This window comes from Muntiacus reevesi, chromosome 1 (assembly GCF_963930625.1).
Source record: "Muntiacus reevesi chromosome 1, mMunRee1.1, whole genome shotgun sequence".
Lineage (NCBI taxonomy): Eukaryota > Metazoa > Chordata > Mammalia > Artiodactyla > Cervidae > Muntiacus > Muntiacus reevesi.
In genome coordinates this window covers 177,802,852-177,825,834 of record NC_089249.1, presented here as the reverse complement: position 1 = coordinate 177,825,834, position 22,983 = coordinate 177,802,852, and the positions used below count along the sequence as shown (strand labels likewise).

Below are 22,983 nucleotides of genomic sequence, written 5' to 3'. Positions count from 1 at the left end.
CGCCTTTAGCGTTTCGTTTGGAAGTGACACTAGGTACAGCTCACTTTTCTCTTCCGCGCCCGCTGGCCCGCCCTCTCCGGTTTCCAGTCTCCTCTCCCCTCTGATGTCCGCCCCGCTCCCCGCCCGCCCTCCGGTCCCTGCTGTCCTCCCCTCCTCCCTGTGGGTCTGCCTCCGTGTCGTGCCCGGCACTGGCCCCGCCCTGTCCGCTGCTTCGCCCGTGGCGCAGACGCCGCGGAGACGGGGCGGTGCCTTCACCTCCCTGCCGTCCACTCCCCTGGGCGGGGCTGGCCGTGCGGGCGCGTGTGTGGCGCCCCGCTTGCGCTGACATGTTCTCTGCCGCGTCTGCGTGGGGATGCTGGGTGGAAACCGGAGAAGCTGGGGCTGCCAGGGCTCGCAGAGTGGCCACGTTAGGGTTTCAGGCAAATTCCCAGCTCATGAGTGACGGTCCTCGACTCACGCCGGGACTGAGGCAGGGGTTAGAATGATTGAGAGCAGAAACTGTCGAGTAACAGGAAAGCCGGCCAGAGTGGCAGCCACCACTCGTCTGGCCCCTGAGGCTGCCCCAAGCCGCCCGCAGCATGGGTTCCTGGCTACGGCGCTCATGCCCCGGTCGTTGCTTCCTGACTTAGAGCCTGGGGACAGAAAGAAGCACACGCCGCCTGCTCTGTGCTCTGTGGGGCCCAGCCGTGGCCGCAGGGGCTGTGTTGTCTTTGGGGGGCTGCCCCGGTTTCCACCCCCAGCATCATTCCCCAGGGCCGTCAGTTGGGGAGGAGATGCCGCGGAGAGCTCTACAGACCCGCAGGCTCCCTTCGGGTCCAGGGAGAGACCGTGTGCCTCCTTACTCAGGCTCAGGGGGTCCCTCGCCTCTCCTCTCCCACTGTGGTCACAGCCTCTCTCCCCTCCACCCTCCCATCCCCACCTCAGCTCCAGAGTCCCGGGCTGAAACCTCCCATCCCCCAGGGTGGAGCTGAAAGCGCTCCAGGGCTCCTCCTGGTGGGGCGTCCAGAGCCCCCAGCCCAGGCCGGTCCTGAGTAAGGAGGGGTCTGTCCTCCCTGGACTCCGGCCCCAGCGGCTCGCCCTGCAGGTTGCCCACACGTCCGTCTGTCTTTGTGGTCTGTCTGCATGTCCCCGTCCCCGCCGAGAGCACACCACGCTCCGTCATCTTTCTCCCTCGTCTCTGCTTCCTTCTAGAACCTTTTACCAGTTTGAGGCTGCGTGGGACAGCTCAATGCACAATTCCCTCTTGCTGAACCGGGTCACCCCTTACCGAGAGAAGATCTACATGACCCTCTCTGCTTATATCGAGGCAAGAAACCTGGGCCCAGAGCCTCCCCCAAATCACCCATCTCCCCAGCCTGAGTTGCTGGCCAGAGGACAATAAGGATGCTTGTTAGTCCCACACAACCACGGTCAACCCTGTTATCTTCTCAGAGGGCTTCTTCAGTCCTTGAGTTAAATCTGTGTACTTTTAGTGGGAGTGCTCAGAATTAGTCGATTCCTCTGTCTTTAGTGTGTGGGTTTGTCCTTGGGGTTGCAGCACCAGCAGACATTGCATCTATGTTCCAGACAGCACAAGAACAGAAGCCTTCTTTTCCCCATCCCAAGGGTTTCTGGCTGTGACTTCCTTGGAAGCCCAGGAGGAGGCTGGGGGTGTGGGCATTTCTTGCTGGTGTGACAGCCAGCAGGGTGGTAGAGACTGAAGTACCCACCCTCCCTCGCTCCCTACCCCCAGAGTCTAATAATTGTGGCTGTAACATGGGGACCAGTGTGACCGCCCCACGGGATGAGGTTTGCTCAGCTGAGCAAACACTGGTAGGATATTGCCCAAGCAAGACCCCAGGACACATCCGCTTTGTCAGTTGTCAGCCTGGAGCTTCAGGAAAACCAAAGAACCTGCTGTTTAAGTCAGCAGCTCGCTCGTTGGGCAGTGATCTCCTGTGGCCTTTAGGGTTGACCCGTGGGTGCACAGATAGGGTCCGGTCAGATCCTCACAAACATGTTGGGGAGTGTATCATCCCAGTCTCGCGGTGAGCAGGCTGAGGCCTGTGTCTGGGATGTCGGGGTGTCCTGCAGGGACACCTGGCCCCTGGACCCCGGCAGCTCCAGCAGAAGTTCGTTCAAGGTGGGGGCAGAGACTCCTGGGCTGCGGCTGCCCCGGGGACGGGGCAGGGGGAGGGTCTGCGGCTGCAGGCGGTGTGGCTCTTGGGCCTCCCCGCAGAGGACGGGGCGGGGGTCTGGGTCGGCCCGGGTGTGCCTGGGCTGAACCCACCCACCCCTCCCCCCCCCCCCCCCCGCAGATGGAGAACTGCACGCAGCCGGCCGTGGTCACCAAGGACTTCTGCATGGTCTTCTACTCCCGCGACGCCAAGCTGCCTGCCTCACGCTCCATCCGCAACCTATTCGGCAGTGGGAGCCTGCGGGCCTCGGAGAGGTGAGCCCGCCAGGAGTGCTCTCCGGCCCGTCTCGCTTGCACCACCGGAGGAGGCCTCTGCGCACTTGTGGGGATGCGGATGTTGTGTTGGGGGGGCGGGAGAGAGCTGGGGTCTGCCTGCCAGGTGCAGCAGGAAGGCCTGTGTGTCCACAGTGGGGTCCCTATGGGTGGCCCCGGGTGACCTTCCTCCGCAGCAGCCGCGGGGCCCTGTCGCTGGGCCCCGGGGGAGGTGGGGCAGAGGGACCCTGGACGGCATGTCTCCAGGGACGTGTGCAGAACCAGGCCTCCCGGCACCCAGGGGGTTGGACCCCAGGCCCAGTGTTCTCTTCTGCATTCTTAGGGGAGGGGAGGAAGGCAGTGGAGGGACCCCGCCCCAGGAGTGGGGACACCCAGGGTGCCAGGTCCCTGCTGGTCACCTTCAGTGATGCTCACACACCCCGTGTTGTGGGCGGCCGCCCCGGGGGGGCACAGCCGGGAGGAAAGAGCGTGGGGGTCCTGGATGGCCATGACCCCGTGACCCTGTCGTCCAGGAGGTCACCTTGGGACCACGGGCCCCCCCTCCATGAGCGGGTTAGTGGGGTGCCCTAGGCAGAGTCAGAGGCCCCAGGAAAAAGGGGGCCAGCGGGGGCCTGGGTCGGGGACCCTGACCTCCTAGCCCCCACTGCCTGGCGTGCGGGCCATGCGGCTCGTACCCAGAGTGCACGTGACGGTGAACGGGCGCCCGCCCGTCGCCACGCGGGTGACAACGCCCCTCTCCACAGCAACCGCGTGACGGGCGTGTACGAGCTGAGCCTGTGCCACGTGGCTGACGCGGGCAGCCCAGGTAGGCATCTGCCCTGCACCCTCTGCCCCGGGGTGGCGGGGCCCCGACGGAGGGCAGGGAGAAGGGACCCGGGGCACATCGGGTGACGTTGGCTACGCTGCCATGCGGGGTGCCCCTCACTCAGAGACCTTGGGGGGCTGGAGGACGGTGAGGGCGGGCGCGGCCCCCACGGGGTACGCCACATCCACGGCCCATGCAGGCATGCAGCGGCGGCGCCGGCGGGTGCTGGACACGTCCGTGGCCTATGTCCGCGGCGAGGAGAACCTGGCGGGCTGGAGGCCGCGCAGCGACAGCCTCATCCTGGACCACCAGTGGGAGCTGGAGAAGCTGAGTCTCCTGCAGGAGGTGAGGGCCGGGCCCCCCCGGCGCCCCCTGGTCCCCCATCCCTGCCTGCGCTCGCACGCCCGCCTGTCATGGGGCTCAGGGCCTCACAATGGCCCCCGGCTTCCGGTGGAACGTTCATCCTTGGTCCAGCCTCAGATTGGGGGGCGTTAGCGGAGACGAGGACACTGGGAGGAGAACTGGGCAGCGGCGAGGCCCTCCGGTGGCTCCGGTCAGGACAGCCCGTGTCCAGCAGCGGGCACTGACCACCGGCCGGGGCAGCGGGTGGAAAGAGGGCGTCAGGGCCCGCATCCGTCCACGCTCTGGGCCCTTCCCGAGGCTGCGCCCCTGGAGCTTGTCCGTGTGCTCGCGCTGGGGCGCAGCTGGCGGAGCGGCGGGCTCTCCCGGGCCTGCCGAGGGCCAGGGGCTCAGCGCGGCCGCGCCCTCCCCGCCCGGCGGGCGCAGTGAGGCCGTGCTCGCGCTCCTTGCAGGTGGAGAAGACAAGGCACTATCTGCTGCTGCGGGAGAAGCTGGAGACGGCCCAGCGGCCCGGCCCCGAGGCGCCATCCCCCGCCTCCAGCGAGGACTCCGAGGCCCATGGCTCGTCCAGCGCCTCCTCCCCGCTCACGGCCGAGGCCCGGCCGGCATCCCTGGAGGCGCCCAGCGAGAGGCAGCGGGAGCTGGCTGTCAAGGTGGGTGGCCACCCTCCCGGCCCTTCCCGGTGCCGGCAACCGCTGGGACCTGGGAGGACGAGGGTCCCAGAGTCACCTTGACCCTGTCCCCACCCCTCCCACCCACAATGGGACTCGGGCACTGTTTGCAGCCTCCTCCCCCAAGCAGTGACCTGCCCCCCCTGAATACCTGCAGTGACGGGGAGCTCACCACCTCCACCAGAGCCGGCCCTTTCTGCCGCTGGTTGGGCCGCAGGGAAGGCCGCCTGCACTTCGTGTGCCCCCACCCCCTCTTGCCCAGGCCCCAGCCTGCCACAGGACTCCTCAGATGGCCCCATCCCCTGGGAGTCCCCCTGCGGTGCCCGGCCCCTCGGCCAGCCGCCCACGTCCACGTCCAAGCCGGGTCCGGGGGCTCCTGACCGGGCGTTTGCTCTCCCCGCAGTGCTTACGGCTGCTCACCCACTCCTTCAACAGAGAGTACACCCACAGCCACGTCTGCGTCAGCGCCAGCGAGAGCAAGGTGGGCGCGGGGTGGGCACCCTCTCCCAGCCCAGGGGGCTGCCTCTGAGTTCAGGGCTGGAGGCCAGGGCCCATGCAGGGCAGAAGCGAGGCGCCCTCCTCTGCCCACTGTCCCCAGTAGCAGCCCCGTCCCACCCGGCCTCACCCCGCTGCACCTGTCCTGGGCGACTCCAGCTCCTCCTTGGTTTCCGTCCTCACCCGGGGCCCATCGGGGCCGGCAGCCTCGGGCCTATTCCCCAGCTGTGTGCTGCCCTCCACACAGCCTCTGGAGGGGATCCTGCCCGCGCTCTCACTCGGCCCTGCGGGCGACCTGGCCTCTGCCCTCTGCCCAGAGCTCCTCTTGCTGTGGCCGTGGCGACATGTACTGATGTCGGGGCTCAGAGGCTACGCCTTCCTCTGTCCTTTCCCAGGGGTCTTCCGTTCCCCCAAGGCAGAGCCCGAAGCCCTGGGTGGGGCGGGCAGGGAGGGTCTGGCCTGCAGTAGGGGTGGGGGGTGTCCCCCCACGGGGGCCCCGCACTGGCCCAGAGAATGCCGTCTCCTCCGCAGCTCTCCGAGATGTCGGTCACGCTGCTGCGGGACCCGTCCATGTCCCCGCTGGGGGCCACCACGCTCACCCCCTCCTCCACCTGCCCCTCCCTGATCGAGGGCCGGTACGGGGCCTCTGACCTGAGGTACGTGCGCACCGGGCCAGGCCCGCACAGCCTGAGCCTGCAGAAGGGGATGGCGGGGGGCGGGGGGCGGCATCTGGGGGCGGCATGCGGCGGGGCAGGGCTCACGCTGCCTGTCCCGGGCCACTTTCTGCTAAAGCGTAAATTTAAACTGTGCTCTTCTATAAGGCTGGGAACAGGTCAAAACACTGAACAAAAGGCCTTTCCAGTGGCAAATGGAATAGTGGAAAAGCGGTGACAAAGCAGAGACTCGGGGCCCTTTGGGTCCACTGACTTCTGCTGATGTGGGGGCTCCCTGCCAACACCACCGTGTCTGAGCCCCAGATCTTGTAGCTCCTCGGGGTCTCTTTCCTCTGACTGAGAAAGGCATGAAGCCCTCTGGGCCCCATCCTGAGACAGGCCGCCTTGGCCAGCGCATTGGCCCCTTGGGCCAGTTCGTGGACCATCCGCTCTCTCCACGCAGATGGTCCCTGAGGAAGCCGAGTCAGCCTCGGTCGAGACCAGGAGCTGCTTTTCTGGGGTGGGGGTGGGGGGCCAGGGCGCCCCTGGAGAAGGGCCCGGTGGCGGGCGGACCCAGTCGGGTGCCCCAAGGCCCCGGGGGGTGATGCTGGCCCCGAGGAGCCCACTGAGGTTCCCAGGCTCTCCAGGGGCGTCCTGGCACTGCAGCAGCTTCACTCTGCTCCCCCAGGACCCTACAGCCCTGCTCCCGGCCAGCTAGCCCGGAGCCTGAGCCCCTGCCCGAGGCGGATGCCAAGAAGCCCCCCTCCCCTGCACGGGCAGCGGAAGCCGACAAGGAGCCCCAGCGCCTGCTGGTGCCCGACATCCAGGAAATCCGCGTCAGGTGTGTGGGGGCCCCGCCCAGCCGGCTCCTGAGGACCCCAGCTCTGCTTCTGCAGGGACGGCAGCTGCCCCGACCTGGGCAGTGCTGGGGGCCAGGAGACCACCCCCTGACCTGGGTCAGTGCAGGAGGTCAGGAGACCACCGCCCCCAGACCTGGGGCAGTGCTGGGCGTTGGGAGACCGCCCCCTGACCAGGGGCAGTTCTGGAGGCCGGGAGACTGCTACCCCCATGTGGGGCAGTTCTGGGGGTCAGGACACTGCCCCCCTGACCTGGGACAGTGCTGGTCGCCAGCAGACCACCCCTCGATGTGGGGCAGGAGCAGCTCTGTGCTGTAGTCAGAGGACCAAGCCCCCCCCAGACCTAGGGCAGGGGTGGAAAACGAGCTGAGGTGGAGGACAGGAGGGTGGCCCAGAGCCTGGACCGGGGTGGGGCCCAGTGGGAGGCTGCGGGGGGCCGGGTGGAGGCCGTGGGGAGATAGTTTTGACGTGTCGCCACCCTGCAGCCCCATCGTCTCCAAGAAGGGCTACCTGCACTTCCTGGAGCCTCACACGGCCGGCTGGGCCAAGCGCTTCGTGGTGGTGCGGCGGCCCTACGCCTACATGTACAACAGTGACAAGGACGCCGTGGAGCGGTTCGTGCTCAACCTGTCCACCGCCCAGGTGGAGTACAGTGAGGACCAGCAGGCCATGCTGAAGGTGCGCCGCGCCACGGGCTGGCGGGGAGGGTGGGAGCCGGGCCCAGTCCCCTGCGGGCCGCGTCCCCTCACTGCATGGCCGAGGCAGTGTGACTGGACGTCACGGGTGGGGGTGTGGGGCTCAGCCTCTCGTGTTCTGGGGTCACTCTGCCCACCCGTGAGGCGCACCATCCTGGTGATGACCAGTAGTGAGGGGTGGGGCGAGCATGGATCCCAAGGATGCCCCGTTTGATGGCTCATGACATAGTCCCTCCTCCAGAGACACCCACAGAGGGTGTCAGGAGCCCTGCAGGCCAGCGGGGCTCTGGGCCCAGAAGTGCAGGCTCCTGCCCCCAGCTTTGCCCCCGACCCTCCCGCGGATGTCCTGCTCTGCCCCTTCTCCAACCCCCGAGGAGCGGTGGCTGCCCCGGGCTGAGCGCGGGAGGCCTGGCGCCCCTCACGGCGGCCCCCTCTGCAGACCCCCAACACGTTCGCGGTGTGCACGGAGCACCGGGGCATCTTGCTGCAGGCCAGCAGCGACAAGGACATGCACGACTGGTTGTACGCCTTCAACCCCCTGCTGGCCGGGACCATACGGTACGTCCGCCTGCGGAGGGCCGCGACGGGCGCCTAGGGCCTGCCCCGCGTGTGGGTCCCTGAGGCCTCCAGAGCCCACGGTCGGCCGGCGGGAGGGCGCCTCTGTGTCGGGACCACCAGGCCCTGGGTGGTCGAGCCTCGCCCCAGCGGGGGACCTTTTAAAGGAGGCTGTGGGGGCAGGGGGGCTGCTCCCACCAAGTCCCAGGGGCAGGAGGCAGAGGGTACGTCTCCCGGGCAGTCAGGGAGGCAGGGGCGTGCCCATGATGCCCCTCATGCCAGCCTGCAGGCGCGCACGGCCCTCTGACCGCCACTCCTGTCGGCCCCGCAGGTCCAAGCTGTCCAGGAGGAGGTCTGCCCAGATGCGGGTCTGAGCCCAGCCTCCCGCAGGCCCGGCCCCGCGTCCCGTCATCGTCACCGTCTGTGTCAGCGCCGCCCAGCCCCGCCCGCCTCCTGGGATGCCTGCCCCGCCGGGGACCTGCCACAAGACCTGTCCCAGCAGAGGCCGCACGTGTTGTCCTTTCTTTCTGCAGGAGGCGCCCCGGGTGGGAGGAGCCGGGAGGCGCCAGAAAGGCAGGGGGCAGCAGTTCCGGGGCGTCGCCGCCGTTCTAATATTTTTTTAAGCATAGACAGACTTATAATTAATATACGCTAGTTAGTGACGTTGAGACAGTTCCCTCAGACATTAACGATAAGACTGTGTTCTATTTATAAGTATTTATTTCTAATGCCTTCACGTAGACCTGTAGGATTCAGATGGACCCGCCCCCTTGTTCCCACACACACCTCCCAAGCCTCTTGGGGACAGACGTGTCGGGGCGGCTCCCCGGGGGCCACGGGGACGTGGAGCTGGACGGACGGCCCCGGGGATGCACTGCCGCGGCCGCAGCTGAGGCCTGTCCCCACGCACGCAGGGCCGGCCTGGTCCCCGGGCCTGTGTGTGTGTGTGCGTGTGTGCGTGTGTGTCGGGGCTGTGCTGCCTGAAGGCCGAGCAGCACAGGTGTGTCCTTGCACCAGGAGGAGGTCGTGTGTCTCACCTGGACGGCAGCCCCCGAGCCGTGACCGCTGGGGACGCTTGCCGCGCGCCCCTGGGAGCGGGTGGGGGGTCCCAGGCGCCAGGTCTGGGGTGAGAGGGTCAGGGTGGTGCCCGGTGTCCGGGCTGGCCGGGGGCGGGGCTGGGTCTACGAGAGGCTGTGGGCAGCGTGAGCCCCAGGTCGCTGCGGGGAGGAAGCCATGGGCCCCTCTCCTGCCAGGAGAGGAGTGTTCGGGGGTCCTGGGGGAGAGTCTGGCGGCCAGTGCGGGTGGCCAGTGCCAGCGCTGGGCTGTCCGTCTTCCAGGAGCCTTTTCTTGTGCCCGAGGGTGTCGCCGTGTCTGGTCTGGCCTCTCATGACGATACCCGTCTCGTTCCCTCTTCAGACTATATGCCCGAGGGTCACCTGGGCTGAGGGTCTGGTCGGGCAACCCACTGGCCTGGGGTCTTCGGGGAGCTGTTCCTCCTCCCAGAGACACGGCTGGCCCCTCTTCAGCTCAGGGGAGAGCAGCCACAGCACAAGCCCCATCCATTCAGCGGCACCCGGAGCAGGTGGCAGAGGTGGAGGGTCTAGACGACGACCGAACGCCGTCCAGAAACCAGAGGCCCGAGCGCCCCGGGGTCCCTAGAGGCGGAGAGCAGAGAGCAGGCTGACGGCCGCTCCGGAGCCAACACTGAGCCGGCCTCGCGGGCAGGGGGAGGACGCACGGGTGAGCTCTGGGGGTCAGTCCCGAGTGCCCCGCTGTCCTGCGGGGAGACTGGGGCGCAGGGCCCGGCCATGGCCCCTCAGGTCAGCCAGCCTGAGGCCGCGGCCTCGCCGGGGTCCGAGGCCCTGTCTGGGGGCAGGGTGCCTGGGGCCAGCCAGCCCGCAGAGCCCCTGCTGCGCGGGGCGGGCCTGAGGGACTCGCCCGCGTCCGGGGCCCCCACGGCCACGGGGGCTCCCACGGCCGCTGCGTCCTGCCATCCCGGCGGGGACGTGGCGCTCAGGGTGTCCCTGCCCATCTCCGCCGCCTCCTCTCGGCCTGGGCCCAAGAGCTCCGTCTGCGCGTCGGGAAAGCCACTGTCCCGGGCCGGGTGCCGTGGGAGCCAGCACAGGGGGTCCGGGACCCCGTCCCGCCGGTGACACGAGGGTGGAGGCCCCGGGGGTGGGCGCAGACAGGAAGGTTGTGTGCGGGGTCGTGCTGCGTCCCCGAGGGGCGGGAAGGATGCAGGGAGCCACCTCTCTCAGACGGGCTTTGTTTCGGTGCTTGAGGCTGCTCGGGCTGCAGCTGCTGTGAATTTGGGGGTGTCCTCGCGTCCCCTCCAGGAAGGGGGGCACACCTTCGGTGGCGGCCCTGGGCAAAGCCCCGGGCAGGAGAGTCTGGGCCCTGGTGACCGGGTTGGGGGCCAGGGGCAGGTGTTGAGAGACTTGTCAGTCTCAAGGCCTCTGTGCTCGGAGTGACTGTTCTTAAGATGCCAGCGTTTCGTTCTCTGACAATGCGCACACACACACACACACACACGCACACACACGCACACACGCAGCAGGCTGACTGCGGTGATCTCCCGTCAGTCCTGGACCCCCTCGGCGCCCCTGGGCCGGATGAGGCAAGACACCCGAGGAGGGTCCCTGAATGTCACCAATGTTACGGCCCGCATGGGGCTGCCATGCCGGTCCCCATCAGCTCTCCCCAGCGCGGGAACCCCAGAGGCCCCGTCCTCCATCCCCTGGGACAGACACGAGGCTGCGGCCTCTCCCCAGACCCAGGCCTCCTGCGGCCGGCCGTCCCCGAGTCCCCCGTGGCTTGTACATACGTGCTTGTGTGGCCCCTGCACCGTGACCGCCATCCTGATGTAACGGCTAGTTCCCTGGTGTCCTGAACCCGAGTGTTAGGCTCTCGGCTCCTGCCCATGTGTGTGCACTTAAGCTCTGTCCAGTTAAGAAATAAAATGACTCTTTATGCAACACCAGACCCGCGGGCCCCTGCTCGGCTTTATTCGTGTGTTGGTCTGTTTGCTGGGGCCTTAACTAGCCGCAGGGCCAGCTTTCCAGCATGTCTGGAGGTCGCACGCGCCTCCCAGTGCCAGGCAGAGAGGGGAAGAGCGAGCCTTGAGGGGTGGGAAGTGCTGGATGGGATTTATCACGGGAGCGTCCACTTGCTTCCCTCAGGACGGGCTGCACCGTCTCAGCAGCTCCAGGTGCCCTTGGGTACGCCAGCCCTGCGTACTTCCACCCTCAGCCCAGGCAGCTTCAAGTCCTTTCACATGGTCAGCGTTACCTCATAATCAAACCGGACAAAGACATTCCATGAAACCATAGACCAGTGTCCTTCAACACAGAAACAAATCCCCTCGATAACATCTCACTAAGGGCATGGCAACTCAGTCCAGTATTCCTGCCTGGAGAACCCTATGGATGGAGGAGCCCGGCGGGCTACAGCCTATGGGGTCACAGAGAGGCAGACACAAGCTAAGCCACGTAGCACGCAGCGCACACTGCGTCTCACCAAGTTGAATGTAGGGGTACACAGAAAGGCCGATGCCCCGTGACCTAGGTGGGTTTATCCTGGGAATGCAAGCACGGTTCAAGAGCTGATCATTCTAACTCACTGTATTAAGCTAACAAAGGAGAAATCACATTATCATCTCTATAGACGCAGAAAAAGCATTTGATGAAAATCCAATATCCGTTGCTAAGCAAAACTTGAAGTAGAGGATAACTTCCTTAACGTGGTGAAGTGTGTCCACACTGTCTGCAGCTCACATCGTGTGTGTGTGTGTGCGCGTCTGCTCACTCAGTCGTGTCCGACTCTGTGACCCCATGGACTGCGGCCCGCCAGGCTCCTCCGTGCAGTTTTCCGGGCAGGACCGGAGTGGGTTGCCTTGCCTTCCTCCAGGGGCTCTTCCCGATCCAGGGATCGAGCCCGCTCCTTATGTCTCCGGCACTGGGGAGCGGGTTCTTTACCACTGGTACCACCTGGGAAGCCCAAGCCAGCATCACACTTAACAGCAGAAAGTGAAGACTTCACGCTTAAGCCTGGGCACAAGACAAGGATGCCCTCTCCCATCACCCCTGTTCAGCAAGGCAGTGGAGCTCCTGACCAGGGCAGTGAGGCAAAATGAAAGAGGAGGTGCACAGATCAGAACAGAAGAATGGCGCAAAAGGCAGTAAGTTCTGAAGGAATATCCCCCAAATCCACTATAATTAATACAGGAGTTAACCAAGGCTGCCGAGTGCAACGTTAATGTACTCTCATTTTTTTATGTTTTATTAAAGTACAGTTGACTATGTTTAAGGTGTACATCAATGTGACTGTTATATATGCATATATATGAATACACACATATATGTATATTCTTCCTCAGATTCTTTTCCATTATATGTTATTACAAGCTACAGAATTACAAACACAAATTTTATTTTTATATGCTAGCAATAAACTGTTGAAACTGAATTTAAAAAATAGCACCGTTTATACTGGCGGCTTCCCTGGTGGCTGAGATGGTAAAGAATCTGCCTGCAATGCAGATTCCTGGTTTGAGAAGATCCCCTGAAGAAGGAAATGGCTACACTCTCCAGTGTTCTTGCCTGGAGCATCCCATGGACAGAAGAGCCTGGCGGGCTACAGTTCATCTGGTCACTAAGAGTCGGACACAACTGAGCGAGTAAGCACACATTTATAATAGCAGCAAGAATGTGAACTACATATGCATAAATCCTAACAAAATACTTGGAAAATCAATGTGCCGAAAGCTATAAAACACTGATGAGATAAATCAAAGACCTAAGTGAAATGAAGAGTTATATTCACAATTAGAAGATTCAGTATTTATTAAGATGTCATCTCTACCCAAATTGACTTTTAAATTCAACATGATCTCAATCAAAATTCCTGTAGATATCAACCACCTGATTCTAAAATTTATGTGAAAAGTAAAGGCGCTAGAATAGCTAAAACAAATTTGGCACAGAAAAATAAAAGCTAGAAAAGTCACAATATCCATTTTGACCTATGAATCTACGGGGATTAGGACAGTGTGGTATTTTTTTTAATTGGAATTTAGTTGCTTTACAATGCTGTGTTCGTTTCTGCTGTACAGCAGAGTGAATCAGCCACGTGCACACATACCCGCCCTCTCGGGCCGCCCCCCACCCCACGCCGGCCCTCCCATGCTTCTGGGGCTTCTCTGAGCGCTGAGCTGAGCTCCCGGAGCCGCCCTGCAGCGCCCGCTAGCGTCTGTTTTACGCCCGGATCCTGCGCTCCGCTCCCCGCCACGTCCACACATCTGTTCTCTGTGTCTGCGTCTCTATTCCTGACCCGCAAAAATGTCATTTGTAGCATTTTTCTAGATTCCAGGACAGTGTGGTATTGGTGAAGGGACAGACACACAGATCAGCGCAACAGATGTAACCAGCCGGCACTTTTTACGGAGATGCAACAGCAATCAACGGGGAAAGGATAGGCTTTTCAACAAACAATGTTGGAACAGTTGGATTTTGATATGTCTTTTAAAGTGAATATAAACTTAACTCCTTATACAAAAAGTAACTCAAAATGTTATGTAAAATCTAAATCTATAAAATTTCCAGAAGAAAATAATATTACAAGGAAACCTTCAGGATGCAAACCTAGGCATGGTGTTGCTGGACATGACACCGTAATTCCTATTCACAAAGAAAGAAATGCAAGGTTGAACTTTATGACAGTGAAGAAGCTTTTGCTCTGTGAAGGAACATGAAAAGACGACCTACAGATGTCGAGAATCATACCTCTGACCCAAGACTTGTCTCCAGAATATATTAAGAATCCTCCCAAATCTCTGATAGGAAAAAAAAAACAACCCAACTTAAAAATGCTAAACAATGCCACTACTCACATACTTAAAGGGCTGAAATAAAAAACAAGAAATGAAACCTGACGAGATAGAGTGTTGGTGAGAAGCAGCAACTGGAACGCTCCACTGTTGTTTGTGAAGCTGCAAAAGCTGCGGTCACTCCGGACAAGGGTTTGGGACTTTCCTAGAAAGTTAAGGGTACACTTTCATATGACTCACCAGTCCCACTGCTGGGCCTAGAGAAATGAAAAGCTGTGCCTTAGAGAAATGGATACACAGATGTTTAAAGCAACGACTCATTGTTGCCCCCAAGTGGGGCAATATAGAATCAAAATTAAAAGCTGGTGGCCTGCCTGTGTTCCAGCAACAAACAGCTGGAATTTGACATTTTAAAATCACCATTTAGAGTAGTGCCAGAAAAATAAAAAAGAAGTAAGGTGTAGAATACAACAAAATTCTGATGAATCAATGGTGTAAGTAAATAGACATTCTGTGTTCACTGATCGCAAGACTCGCTGCTGCGAAGACGTGGGCTTTGCTGGTTGGCCCTATAGACGCAGTAGGGCTTTTCAGGAGGTGCTAGTGGTGAAGAACCTGCTTGCCAGTGCAGGAGATGCAGGTTCAGTCCCAGGGTTGGGAAAATCCCCTGGAGGAGGGCATGGCAACCTACTGTAGCATACAACCTCCCACAGATGAAGAGCCTGGCAGGCTGCAGTCCATAGGTTTGCAGAGTTGGACACACAGACTCAATGCCTCCCCGATCACGCTGCCGGGGCACCAGTCAGATATCAACAAACTGAACCCAAAATGTGTATGTCAAGGCCAAAGACCCCAAAGAGCCAACATGGTACTGAAGAAGAGCAAATTCGTAGGACTCACACCACCCAGCTTCAAGACTTACCGTAAGCTTTCAAAACTCAGGATCGGGACTTCCCTGGTGGTCCGGCAGCTTAGACTCACCCTCCCGATGCAGGGGCCCCAGGTTCGACCCGTGGTCGGTGAACTAGATCCCACATGTCGTAACTAAGAGTTTGCATATTGCAACAAAGATTAAAGATGCCACATGCCACAAGTAAATAAATAAAAACAGATGCTTCATCAAGATAGCGTGATGCTGGTGATGGAGCAGACAAGTAGATCAAAGGTACAGGAGAGCCGAGAAATAGACCCATACAGAGTCAGCTGATTTTTAAAAGTAACTCAGGCTGTTCAAGGGCAACAGGACAATCCTCTCAGCAAATGGGGCTGGAGAAAGGGATGCCCAGGAGCAAAAAGCATTTTAAAGAATCTGGTCACAGATCTTACACTTCTCACAAACATTCAGATGCTAAGTCAAAATGGATCTTGGACCTAAGTGCAGAACAGAAAGCTAAAGCTTCTACAAGTACTTATCAGAGTTAAGAAATGCCTAGGACCTGGGCTTCCCGGGTGGCTCAGATGGTAAACAAAGGAAGCATTAGTCGCTCAGTTGTGTCCAACTCTTTGTGACCCCGCGGACTGGGTCTCGCCAGGCTCTTCTGTCCATGGGATTCTCTAGGCAAGAATACTGGAGCAAGTAGCCATTTCCTTCTCCAGGAGATCTTCCCAACCCAGGGATCGAACCTGGGTCTCCTGCATTGTGGGCAGACTCTACCATCTGAGCCAGAATCCGCCTGCAATGCAGGAGCTCCGGGTTCAATCCCTGGGTCAGGAAGGTCTCCTGGAGGAGGGCATAGCAACCCGCTCCAGTGTTCTTGCCTGGAGAATCCCATGGACAGAGGAGCCTGGGGCTACAGTCCCTGGGGTCACAAGGAGTCGGACATGACTGAGCGACCAAGGACAGCACACCAGGACCTGGGAGGAAATGCTTGGAAAACAATTATTGGACAAACGACTTGTCTTCAGAGCATGTGAAGAAGTATTATAACTCAGTATTGATAAAGATGCACAACTCAGTAAAAAACAAAAAGCATTTGAGTGACCAATAAGTAGGCTCCTGACAATGTGGTCACATCACGTGTCATCAGGGGAGTGCAGCCTCCCACCACAGAGCGAGCAGACACCAGGGGCAGAGACTGTGGGGGTCTTCACCACATCGCGGGGTTTGTGGACACCTCCTGCCTGGAAGATCAGCTGGTGTGGCCCTACCTTGGTCTCCTACCTTGCTCCTACTGTTGTTGAGTCACTCATTTGTGTCCGACCCCACGGACTGCAGCACGCCAGGCCTCCCTGTCCATCACCAACTCCCGGAGTTTACTCAAACTCATGTCCATTGAGTCGGTGATGCCATCCAACCATCTCATCCTCTGTCGTCCCCTTCTCCTCCCACCTTCAATCTTTCCCAGCATCAGGGTCTTTTCCAGTGAGTCAGCTCTTCGTATCAGGTGGCCAAAGTATTGAAGTTTCAGCTTCAGCATCAGTCCTTACAATGAACACCCAGGACTGATCTCCTTTAGGACTGGTTGGATCTCCTTGCAGTCCAAGGGACTCTCAAGAGTCTTCTCCAACATCACAGTTCAAAAGCATCAATTCTTCAGTGCTCAGCTTTCTTTATAGTCCAACTCTCACATCCATGCATGACCACTGGAAAAAACCATAGCTTTGACTGTACGGACCTTTGTTGGCAAAGTGATGTCTCTGCTTTTTAATATGCTGTCTAGTTTTGTCATAGCTTTCCTTCCAAGGAGCAAGCATCTTTTAATTTCATGGCTGCAGTCACCATCCTCAGTGATTTTGGAGCCTAAAAAAAATCTGCCACTGTTTCTACCTTTTCTCCAACTATTTGCCATGAAGTGATGGGACTGGATGCCATGATCTTAGCTTTTTGAATGTTGAGCTTTAAGCCAGCTTTTTCACTCTCTTGTTTCACCCTCATTAAGAGGCTCTTAAGTTCTTCACTTTCTGCCATTAGAATACTCCTGGGACCGTAAACGCTACAACCACCTTGTGGGAAGTAGCAACAGAACCTCACAGAATTAAGTATTGTCCTGCCCTGTGATTTGGAAAGATTCTTTAGCTACTTACCACCACACCAAAACCAAAAACACTTGTCTACAAGGACTTATATGAACTTACTGAGAGCAGCTTTATTTGTATTGCAGGGGAAAAAATGGAAGAAAACCTGAATGTTGGTTCATTATCAGAAAGATGGATTAACAAGTTGTGGTTCAGTCATGGAATGGAATTCCACTCAGCATTAAGTAGGAACAAAACTCTGACACTGGAAAGCAAACCAGCCCACCTCCCTGCCGGCCCCCACATGGAGACGCAGGGCTGACGCAGGACTCGGGCTACACGGGAATTCCCCGGGTCTCTGTGAAGCAGAGCAGGAAGCCAGATGCCTCTGATCAGGGGCGAGGCCCACTGGAAGGGACGGGGCTTTCTGAGAGCGCACTCAGCGTGGGTGACCCGTGGCTGTGCGTGCGTCTCACGGGTGAGAGTTCACTCTCAAGATAGGTGTGGTGCACACCATTTAAGTTTTATCTAAAAGTATGAGGTATCTAGAAATACAGCCAATTCAGGCTGATGGCTCAGTGCGGATCACCATCCAACTCCAGGCGGGATGTCTGGTGGTCAGTGTTCGCTGTGTTCCGACCCCCGCAGGCCCTGGCCGCCTGGAGGCCAGGCCCCACGCGGGAGCCGCGGGTGACCAATGGGTAAGGCGGAGCCCCGGGGCCCCGAGGTGGACGGGAGGTCCCCTCACGCACTCATGCTGTGTGTGAGCCTGAGGGAAGCCCGGGGTCCGCGAACACAGTCGGTAACCTGTAACAGGAAGAGAAGAGTTTCACTGAACCCAAACTGAAGACCATCATCCGGAAAGCAGCTTCCCAGGTCACTCCGAGGCAGTGCTGCAGAGCAGTTCTGTAACTCGCTGGGACAAAGAACCTCAAACAAGTCTGAGACGCGTCCTTCATACCCACCCGGCTCCTCTGTCCATAGGGTTCTCCAGGCAAGTGTACTGGGGCGGGTTGCCACGCCCTCCTCCAGGGGATCTTCCCGACCCGGGGATCGAACTCTCATCTCCTGCTTCTTCTGCATTGGCAGGTAGGTTGTTTACCGCTAGTGCGTCCTGGGAAGCCCCATATCCCTTTAAGTTCTCAAAAAAACAGACCGGCTCGTACACAGCGAGCCAGCGTGTCCTCAGCGCCTGAGAGGGAGTCTTATTGTTAAAGAAGGGCCAGGAAGGGGAGCATTTAGCCTTTATTTTTAACATGGACAGTCTTTGTTTTCAGTTCAGTTCAGCTGCTCAGTCGTGTCCGACTCTGCGACCCCATGGACTGCGGCATGCCAGGCCTCCCTGTCCATCACCAGCTCCTGGAGCTTGCTCAAACTCATGTCCACCGAGTCGGTGATGCCATCCAGCCCTCTCATCCTCTGTTTCTACTTATTCATTTATTTTTGGTTGTGCTGAGCCTTCGTTGCTGCCCAGGCTGTTCTCTAGTTGCGGTGCTCGGGCTTCCCATTGCGGTGTCTTCTCTTGCCGTGGAGCACGGGCTCTAGAGCACGCGGGCTTCAGCAGCTGTGGCTCCAGGCCCGAGAGCGCAGGCTCAGCAGTCGTGGAGCACAGGCTTAGTTGCTCCGAGGCACGTGGGATCTCCAGGACACAGCGATCAAACCCGTGTCTCCTGCATCAACAGGTGAATTCTTTATCACTGAGCCGCCAGGGAAGCCCTGGAGGTTCTTTCCTTCTGGTCGGTGCGCCCTTTTCGTTTAATAATTAAACCAGATGTACAATGTATGTTTGCTGGGCCACAAACAGGCTATTCCAGTTAGCATCAAGTTCAAGTTAACTCGGGAGGGTACATGTGTATGTATAGCTGATTCACTGTGCTGTACAGTAGAAATTAACATTGTAAGGCAACTACACTCCAATAAAAATCAATTTTAAGACAAGTTAACTCAGGTAAAAGCGAGAATGACTGCCCAGCTCCTCAGTCTGTGAGCGTTTCTTTCATCACCGGCTTCAGTGCACCAGGTCGCTGCGGCTTCCAAAAGGCTCCCTGCTCCTTGGAGAGGGTGGGGGCCTGGCGGAAGGGAACGACAGACACCCCATGCCCAGGCTGGAGTCTGGGGGCGTGTCCGCCGCCTGGGTGAGGTTGGGCCCTGGGGACCTTCCTGCTGGGGTTGGCCTCACCCCTCTCCTGGGGCGTGGGGCGGGGAGACGGGGGCACCAGACGCCTTCCCACCTCGGGGAGAGTTCTGAACCCCAAGGTCGTCTGTCAGGACAGTCGAAAGTCAGCCCCTGTCCCTAAACTGCAGGTCTCTGCCCCCCGCCTCACCGCCCTGGGCCTGGGCTCTGGGGGCACGAGCGCTGGGTGGGGAAAAGACAACAGATGGAACTGTGAGGGGGCGGGGATGCGGGCGTCAGAGGCAGGTGAGGGGGCGGGGATGCAGGCGTCAGAGGCAGGGCCCCTCTGCATAGCAAGAATGCTGGGGGGCAGAACGGAAGCCTCGGCTGGTCTCGAGGCCCCCCCCAGCCCATTAGAAGTGCAGTGACCTGCTCAGGGAGACGCGTCCCCAGCTGGGGCGCCGTCGGGAGCAGGGCCTTGGGTGGGGAAGCCGGTGCTGCTGCGGGAAGCAGGTTCGCGTGGGCGCGGCCAGCGGCAAAGGCGTCCAGGCCGGGCCCTCAGCCTCGCACGCGCAGCACCCCGCAGCCCCGGGCCCGGCCGAGCTCCTCTGGAGGAAACTCACCCTGATTTGGAGGGCAGTTCTTTCATCCCAGTGACTCAGCTGATAAAGACTCTGCCCGCAATGTGCGAGACCTGGGTTTAATCCCTGGATCGGGAAGATCCCCTGGAGAAGGGATAGGTTACCCACTCCAATATTCTGGCCTGGAGAATTCCACGGACTGTATAGTCCCTGGGGTCGCACAGAGTCGGGCACGACTGAGTGACTTTCACTTTCTTCTTTGGAGTCAAGCCCCTGGGAAGGAGGACGGGGGCTGCAGGTCAGGGCGGCGGGGATGTGAGGGACAGAGCAGCAGGGGTGGGGGCCTCCAGGTGGGCTTGAGGGGGCGTCACCTGGACCCCTTCCTCAGCAGCGGTGGCCGGACACGAGGCCTCTGCCTGCAGAGACCCGGCTCCTGTGCTCTGAGCCCCCTCCTCCTTCTGCAGGGGGCAGGCAGAGGCGAGCCGCCTGTCTCCCCTGGAGGCCCTGCCCAGGGACCCCTCCGCCGCCCTGCGCCCACTACCTTGGCCCCTGTGGGGTGTGGCTGTGTCCTGGAGACCTTGACTTTGACGTTCAGCAACAGCGCCCCCAGCCCCTGGCTCAGTCCCCCTCCCCCGGAAGCCTCCTCCACAGCTGGCTCCTGCTCTCTGCTCCAGCTCAGGCCTGCGGGCCGGGGTATAGCGCACCCTGAGGGCCCTGTGCCCGGCTCGGGCCTCCCCTCTGCACCCTCTGAGCCTCACTCAGCCTGGCCCCTTGGCCTGGAGTGACCGCTGGGCCAGGGGCGGCCTGGCAGATCCAGTGCCCCTGCTCCTTCAGATCCTGAGGTCACTGCAGAGCGTCCGTGACCACGACCTGGGCTGTCTGTCCTTGCAGCCTGGTCGGAGTCCAGCAGAGCCACGAGCAGAGCCCCGAACTTCCAGTCCCTCCAACTTGGGAGCCAGGGCCCAGCGATGTCCTCGGGTCAGGCGCTCACCTGGACTCGAGTGGGCTGTGGAGAGGAGTTCACAGGGGACCCCACTTGCCTGGATCGGGCCCTCTCCTCCAAGTTCACCACGTGCTGGGCCTGCAGGAAGCCCCCGAAGCCCCCAAGCAGCCCTTCTGCTCAAGACTAACTCACAACTTTGCTAGAAATGCAAGTCACATGCCCACCCTCCATGCAGAAGATCCAGGGCAGTAAGTCCCCTTCTCGGGAACCTTGAAGCTGCGAGCTCTCAGAGGTGCAGACGTCCGTTTCGTCAGCGTCTGGTGTGAGCCAAGGCAGCGCACCCTCCGTCTCCTGTTGCTGACGACCCTTCAGCTGTACCGTCTCCACTCCTCTGTCTCCTCCCGCCAGTAACGCTCCTTGCTGTTCACTCAATGCCAGCCCTGTGTGCCAGCTGTTGGTACGTACTACTGCAGTTTTCAAGGTACTGTGTGTACTGTAAGGTTGACATGTTTTTGTTTGTTTTTTATGTATTGTTGTGTAAAGAGTATCATAAAGGGCTTCCCTGATAGCTCAGTTGGTAAAGAATCTGCCTGCATTGCAGGAGACCCGGTTCCATTCCTGGGTTGGGAAGATCCCCTGGAGAAGGGACGGCAGCCCACTCCAGTATTCTGGCCTGGAGAATTCCCTGGACAGTATAGTGTGTATATATAGACTGTATGTTTGTGTGAAGAGAATGATAAGCCTACCACAGTACAGAGCTAGGTAGCCATCGTGTGGACTACAGACGTGCTCTCGGAACGGAACCTGTCGTGTGCAGGGGACTTACTGCATGAGGTGAGGTGGGTCCGTCTCCGCAGGCTCAGCTTCCAAGGTGCCCAGTGCAGCCCTGCCAGGGCGCCCCCTGCTCCCCACGCGGGGCTCCTGAGCCAGCACACGGCCACCCTCCCAAGGAGCTGGTGCCCAGGGACCCTCACCCAGGCGGGGATGGCACAGACGCCTGCAGGGAGCTGCTCGGTGGAGCCAGGAGGCCGGGCTGAGTCACGGAGCCCCGGCGGCTTTGGGGAGCAGCACCCGGAGTGCCCGACGGGGGCCGAGTGTCCCCGGAGGACACCTGACTGAGGGGCGGGCCGGGGAGGCGCTGCGGGCAGTGCAGGTGTGAGGCTCCCACGGCCTCCCTGCCCAACACGTCAGCTCAGGCGCCTGCCGGCCGTCCTCCCGGAGCCTCCAGGCCGATGGCCGGTCTGAACATGTCCCTCTGCTTCTTCCTCGCCACCTTCGCCCTCTGCCAGGCGGCCAGGAGGGCGGCCAAGGCCCTACTCCCCGGGGGTGCCTACGCCCACTTTGCCCGGGAGGCGGCGGGCACGGCCCAGCTGGGGGCCTGCTGCCTGGAGATGCGGATGCTGGTGGAGCTCGGGCCCTGGGCAGGGGGCCTTGGCCCCGACCTGCTGCTGACCCTGGTCTTCCTGCTCCTCCTGGTGCACGGGGCCACGCTGGACGGGGCCTCGGCCAACCCCACGGTGTCCCTGCAGCGGTTCCTCCTGGCCGAGGCCTCCCTACTCGGCACGCTGCTGGAGCTGGCGGCGCAGGCGCTGGGCGTGCAGGCAGCCGGCACCCTGACGCGGCTCTACTGGGCCTGGGGGCTCAGCGACCTGCACGTGCTGCAGAGCCTCATGGACCCTCACTGCAGCTCGGCGCTGCGCACGGCCGTGCCCCACGGCGCCCTGCTCGAGGGCTCCTGCGCCTTCCTGCTGCACCTGGCGCTCCTCCGCCTCCAGGGCAGCCGCGCCGTCCACAGGGCGCTGGCCGTGGCCCTGCTGCTCACCGCCGCGGCCGGCACAGGTGAGACCGGCCGCCTGTCCCCGGGGCCGCGTGGCCACCCAGGAGAGGAGCTGCAGGCCGGCACGGGGCCTGGGGTGGCCATTGTCTGGGCACCTGTTGGGGGTGGTGGCCAGCCAGACGGGACTCAACATGCTGGGCAGGGACGGGACCCCAGTCAGACAGTCCTTCCTGGTTGGGTCTGTCCGCACCCCGAGCTGCTCCTGTTCATCCTGGGAAGCTGATGCCTGAGGCAGACGGGGGGTGGGGAGGGGGGCTGCTGCTTCGCTGGGGTCCAGGCTCTGGTCTGGAAGCTCCTGCGTCCTTGTTCACCCCTCCTGGAGGCCCGGGGCTGCTGTTTCCTCCTCACCCCCTGCCGCTGCCTGCTGGGCCCACCTGTCACTGTGAGGCAGCCCCCCCAGTTCTCCCCTCCTCCCTCCTCCCCTCCCCCTCCCTCCTCCCCTCCTCCCTCCTCCCCCCTCCCTCCTCCCCTCCTCCCCTCCTCCCCTCCTCCCTCCTCCCCCCTCCCTCCTCCCCTCCTCCCCTCCTCCCCTCCCCGTCTCCCTCCCCGTCTCCCTCCCTCGTCCCCTCCTCCCTCCTCCCTCCTCCCCTGTCTGGGATCTCCCCCACACACCCAGGCCGAGCCTACTGACCAAGCTCCCGTGGGCCCTTGAGCCCCCGTGGAAGCCGCCCTGGCTCCCCCAAGGCGCAGGCCCAGCTCTGACCCTGCCCAGGGGAGTCTGCCCGCCGGTCCTGTTGGAGGCCCTGGGGCTGAGGGACGCTGGCGCTGCTCCGCGTGGCCCCCACTGGCCCCACGCACCCCTCTCCGCTGCTGTTTCTTTGTTCGTCCAAGTCTCTCTCCTCGCTGATCCTGTCTCTCCATCTATGTCTCCTCACCTCTCTCTCTTTTTATGACGCCCTCCCGCGGGCATGGGGTGTGCAGAAGATGGCTGGGGAGCCGAGTCCACGCAGGGGTGAGAGGTCGGGAGACCCTCCTGTCCAGCTGCTGCCTGACCTCTGGGCGGCCTGCCTCCCTGTGTCCCCATGGCACAGGGGGATGGAGCCCGGCCGCCCCCACCAGGCCTGCCCGGGCGACTGCCAGATGGGGGGTGGGTGGTCCGGCTGGCGGCACAGGCGGGCCAGGACTGATGTCTGCACTTCCCTGCAGCCGGGCCCCTGACGTCCGCCTTCCTGAACCCTGCGCTGGCCGCC

The 22,983-nt window shown here is 61.1% G+C and overlaps 1 protein-coding gene across 1 annotated transcript in view; it reads left to right on the top strand.

Annotated features, from left to right (window-relative positions):
• The window catches only part of KIF1A (kinesin family member 1A), an 86,099-nt gene extending 75,594 nt beyond the window's left edge, over nt 1-10,505 (top strand). The window contains exons 39-49 of the mRNA XM_065917196.1: nt 1,192-1,306; nt 2,298-2,431; nt 3,193-3,254; nt 3,454-3,599; nt 4,067-4,267; nt 4,689-4,766; nt 5,312-5,436; nt 6,122-6,274; nt 6,776-6,968; nt 7,425-7,543; nt 7,872-10,505. Of these exons, the coding sequence (XP_065773268.1) occupies nt 1,192-1,306; nt 2,298-2,431; nt 3,193-3,254; nt 3,454-3,599; nt 4,067-4,267; nt 4,689-4,766; nt 5,312-5,436; nt 6,122-6,274; nt 6,776-6,968; nt 7,425-7,543; nt 7,872-7,914 (1,369 nt within the window). The 3' untranslated portion in view covers nt 7,915-10,505. The remainder of the gene's footprint in view (nt 1-1,191; nt 1,307-2,297; nt 2,432-3,192; nt 3,255-3,453; nt 3,600-4,066; nt 4,268-4,688; nt 4,767-5,311; nt 5,437-6,121; nt 6,275-6,775; nt 6,969-7,424; nt 7,544-7,871) is intronic.
• Nucleotides 10,506-22,983: the final 12,478 nt, after the last annotated feature.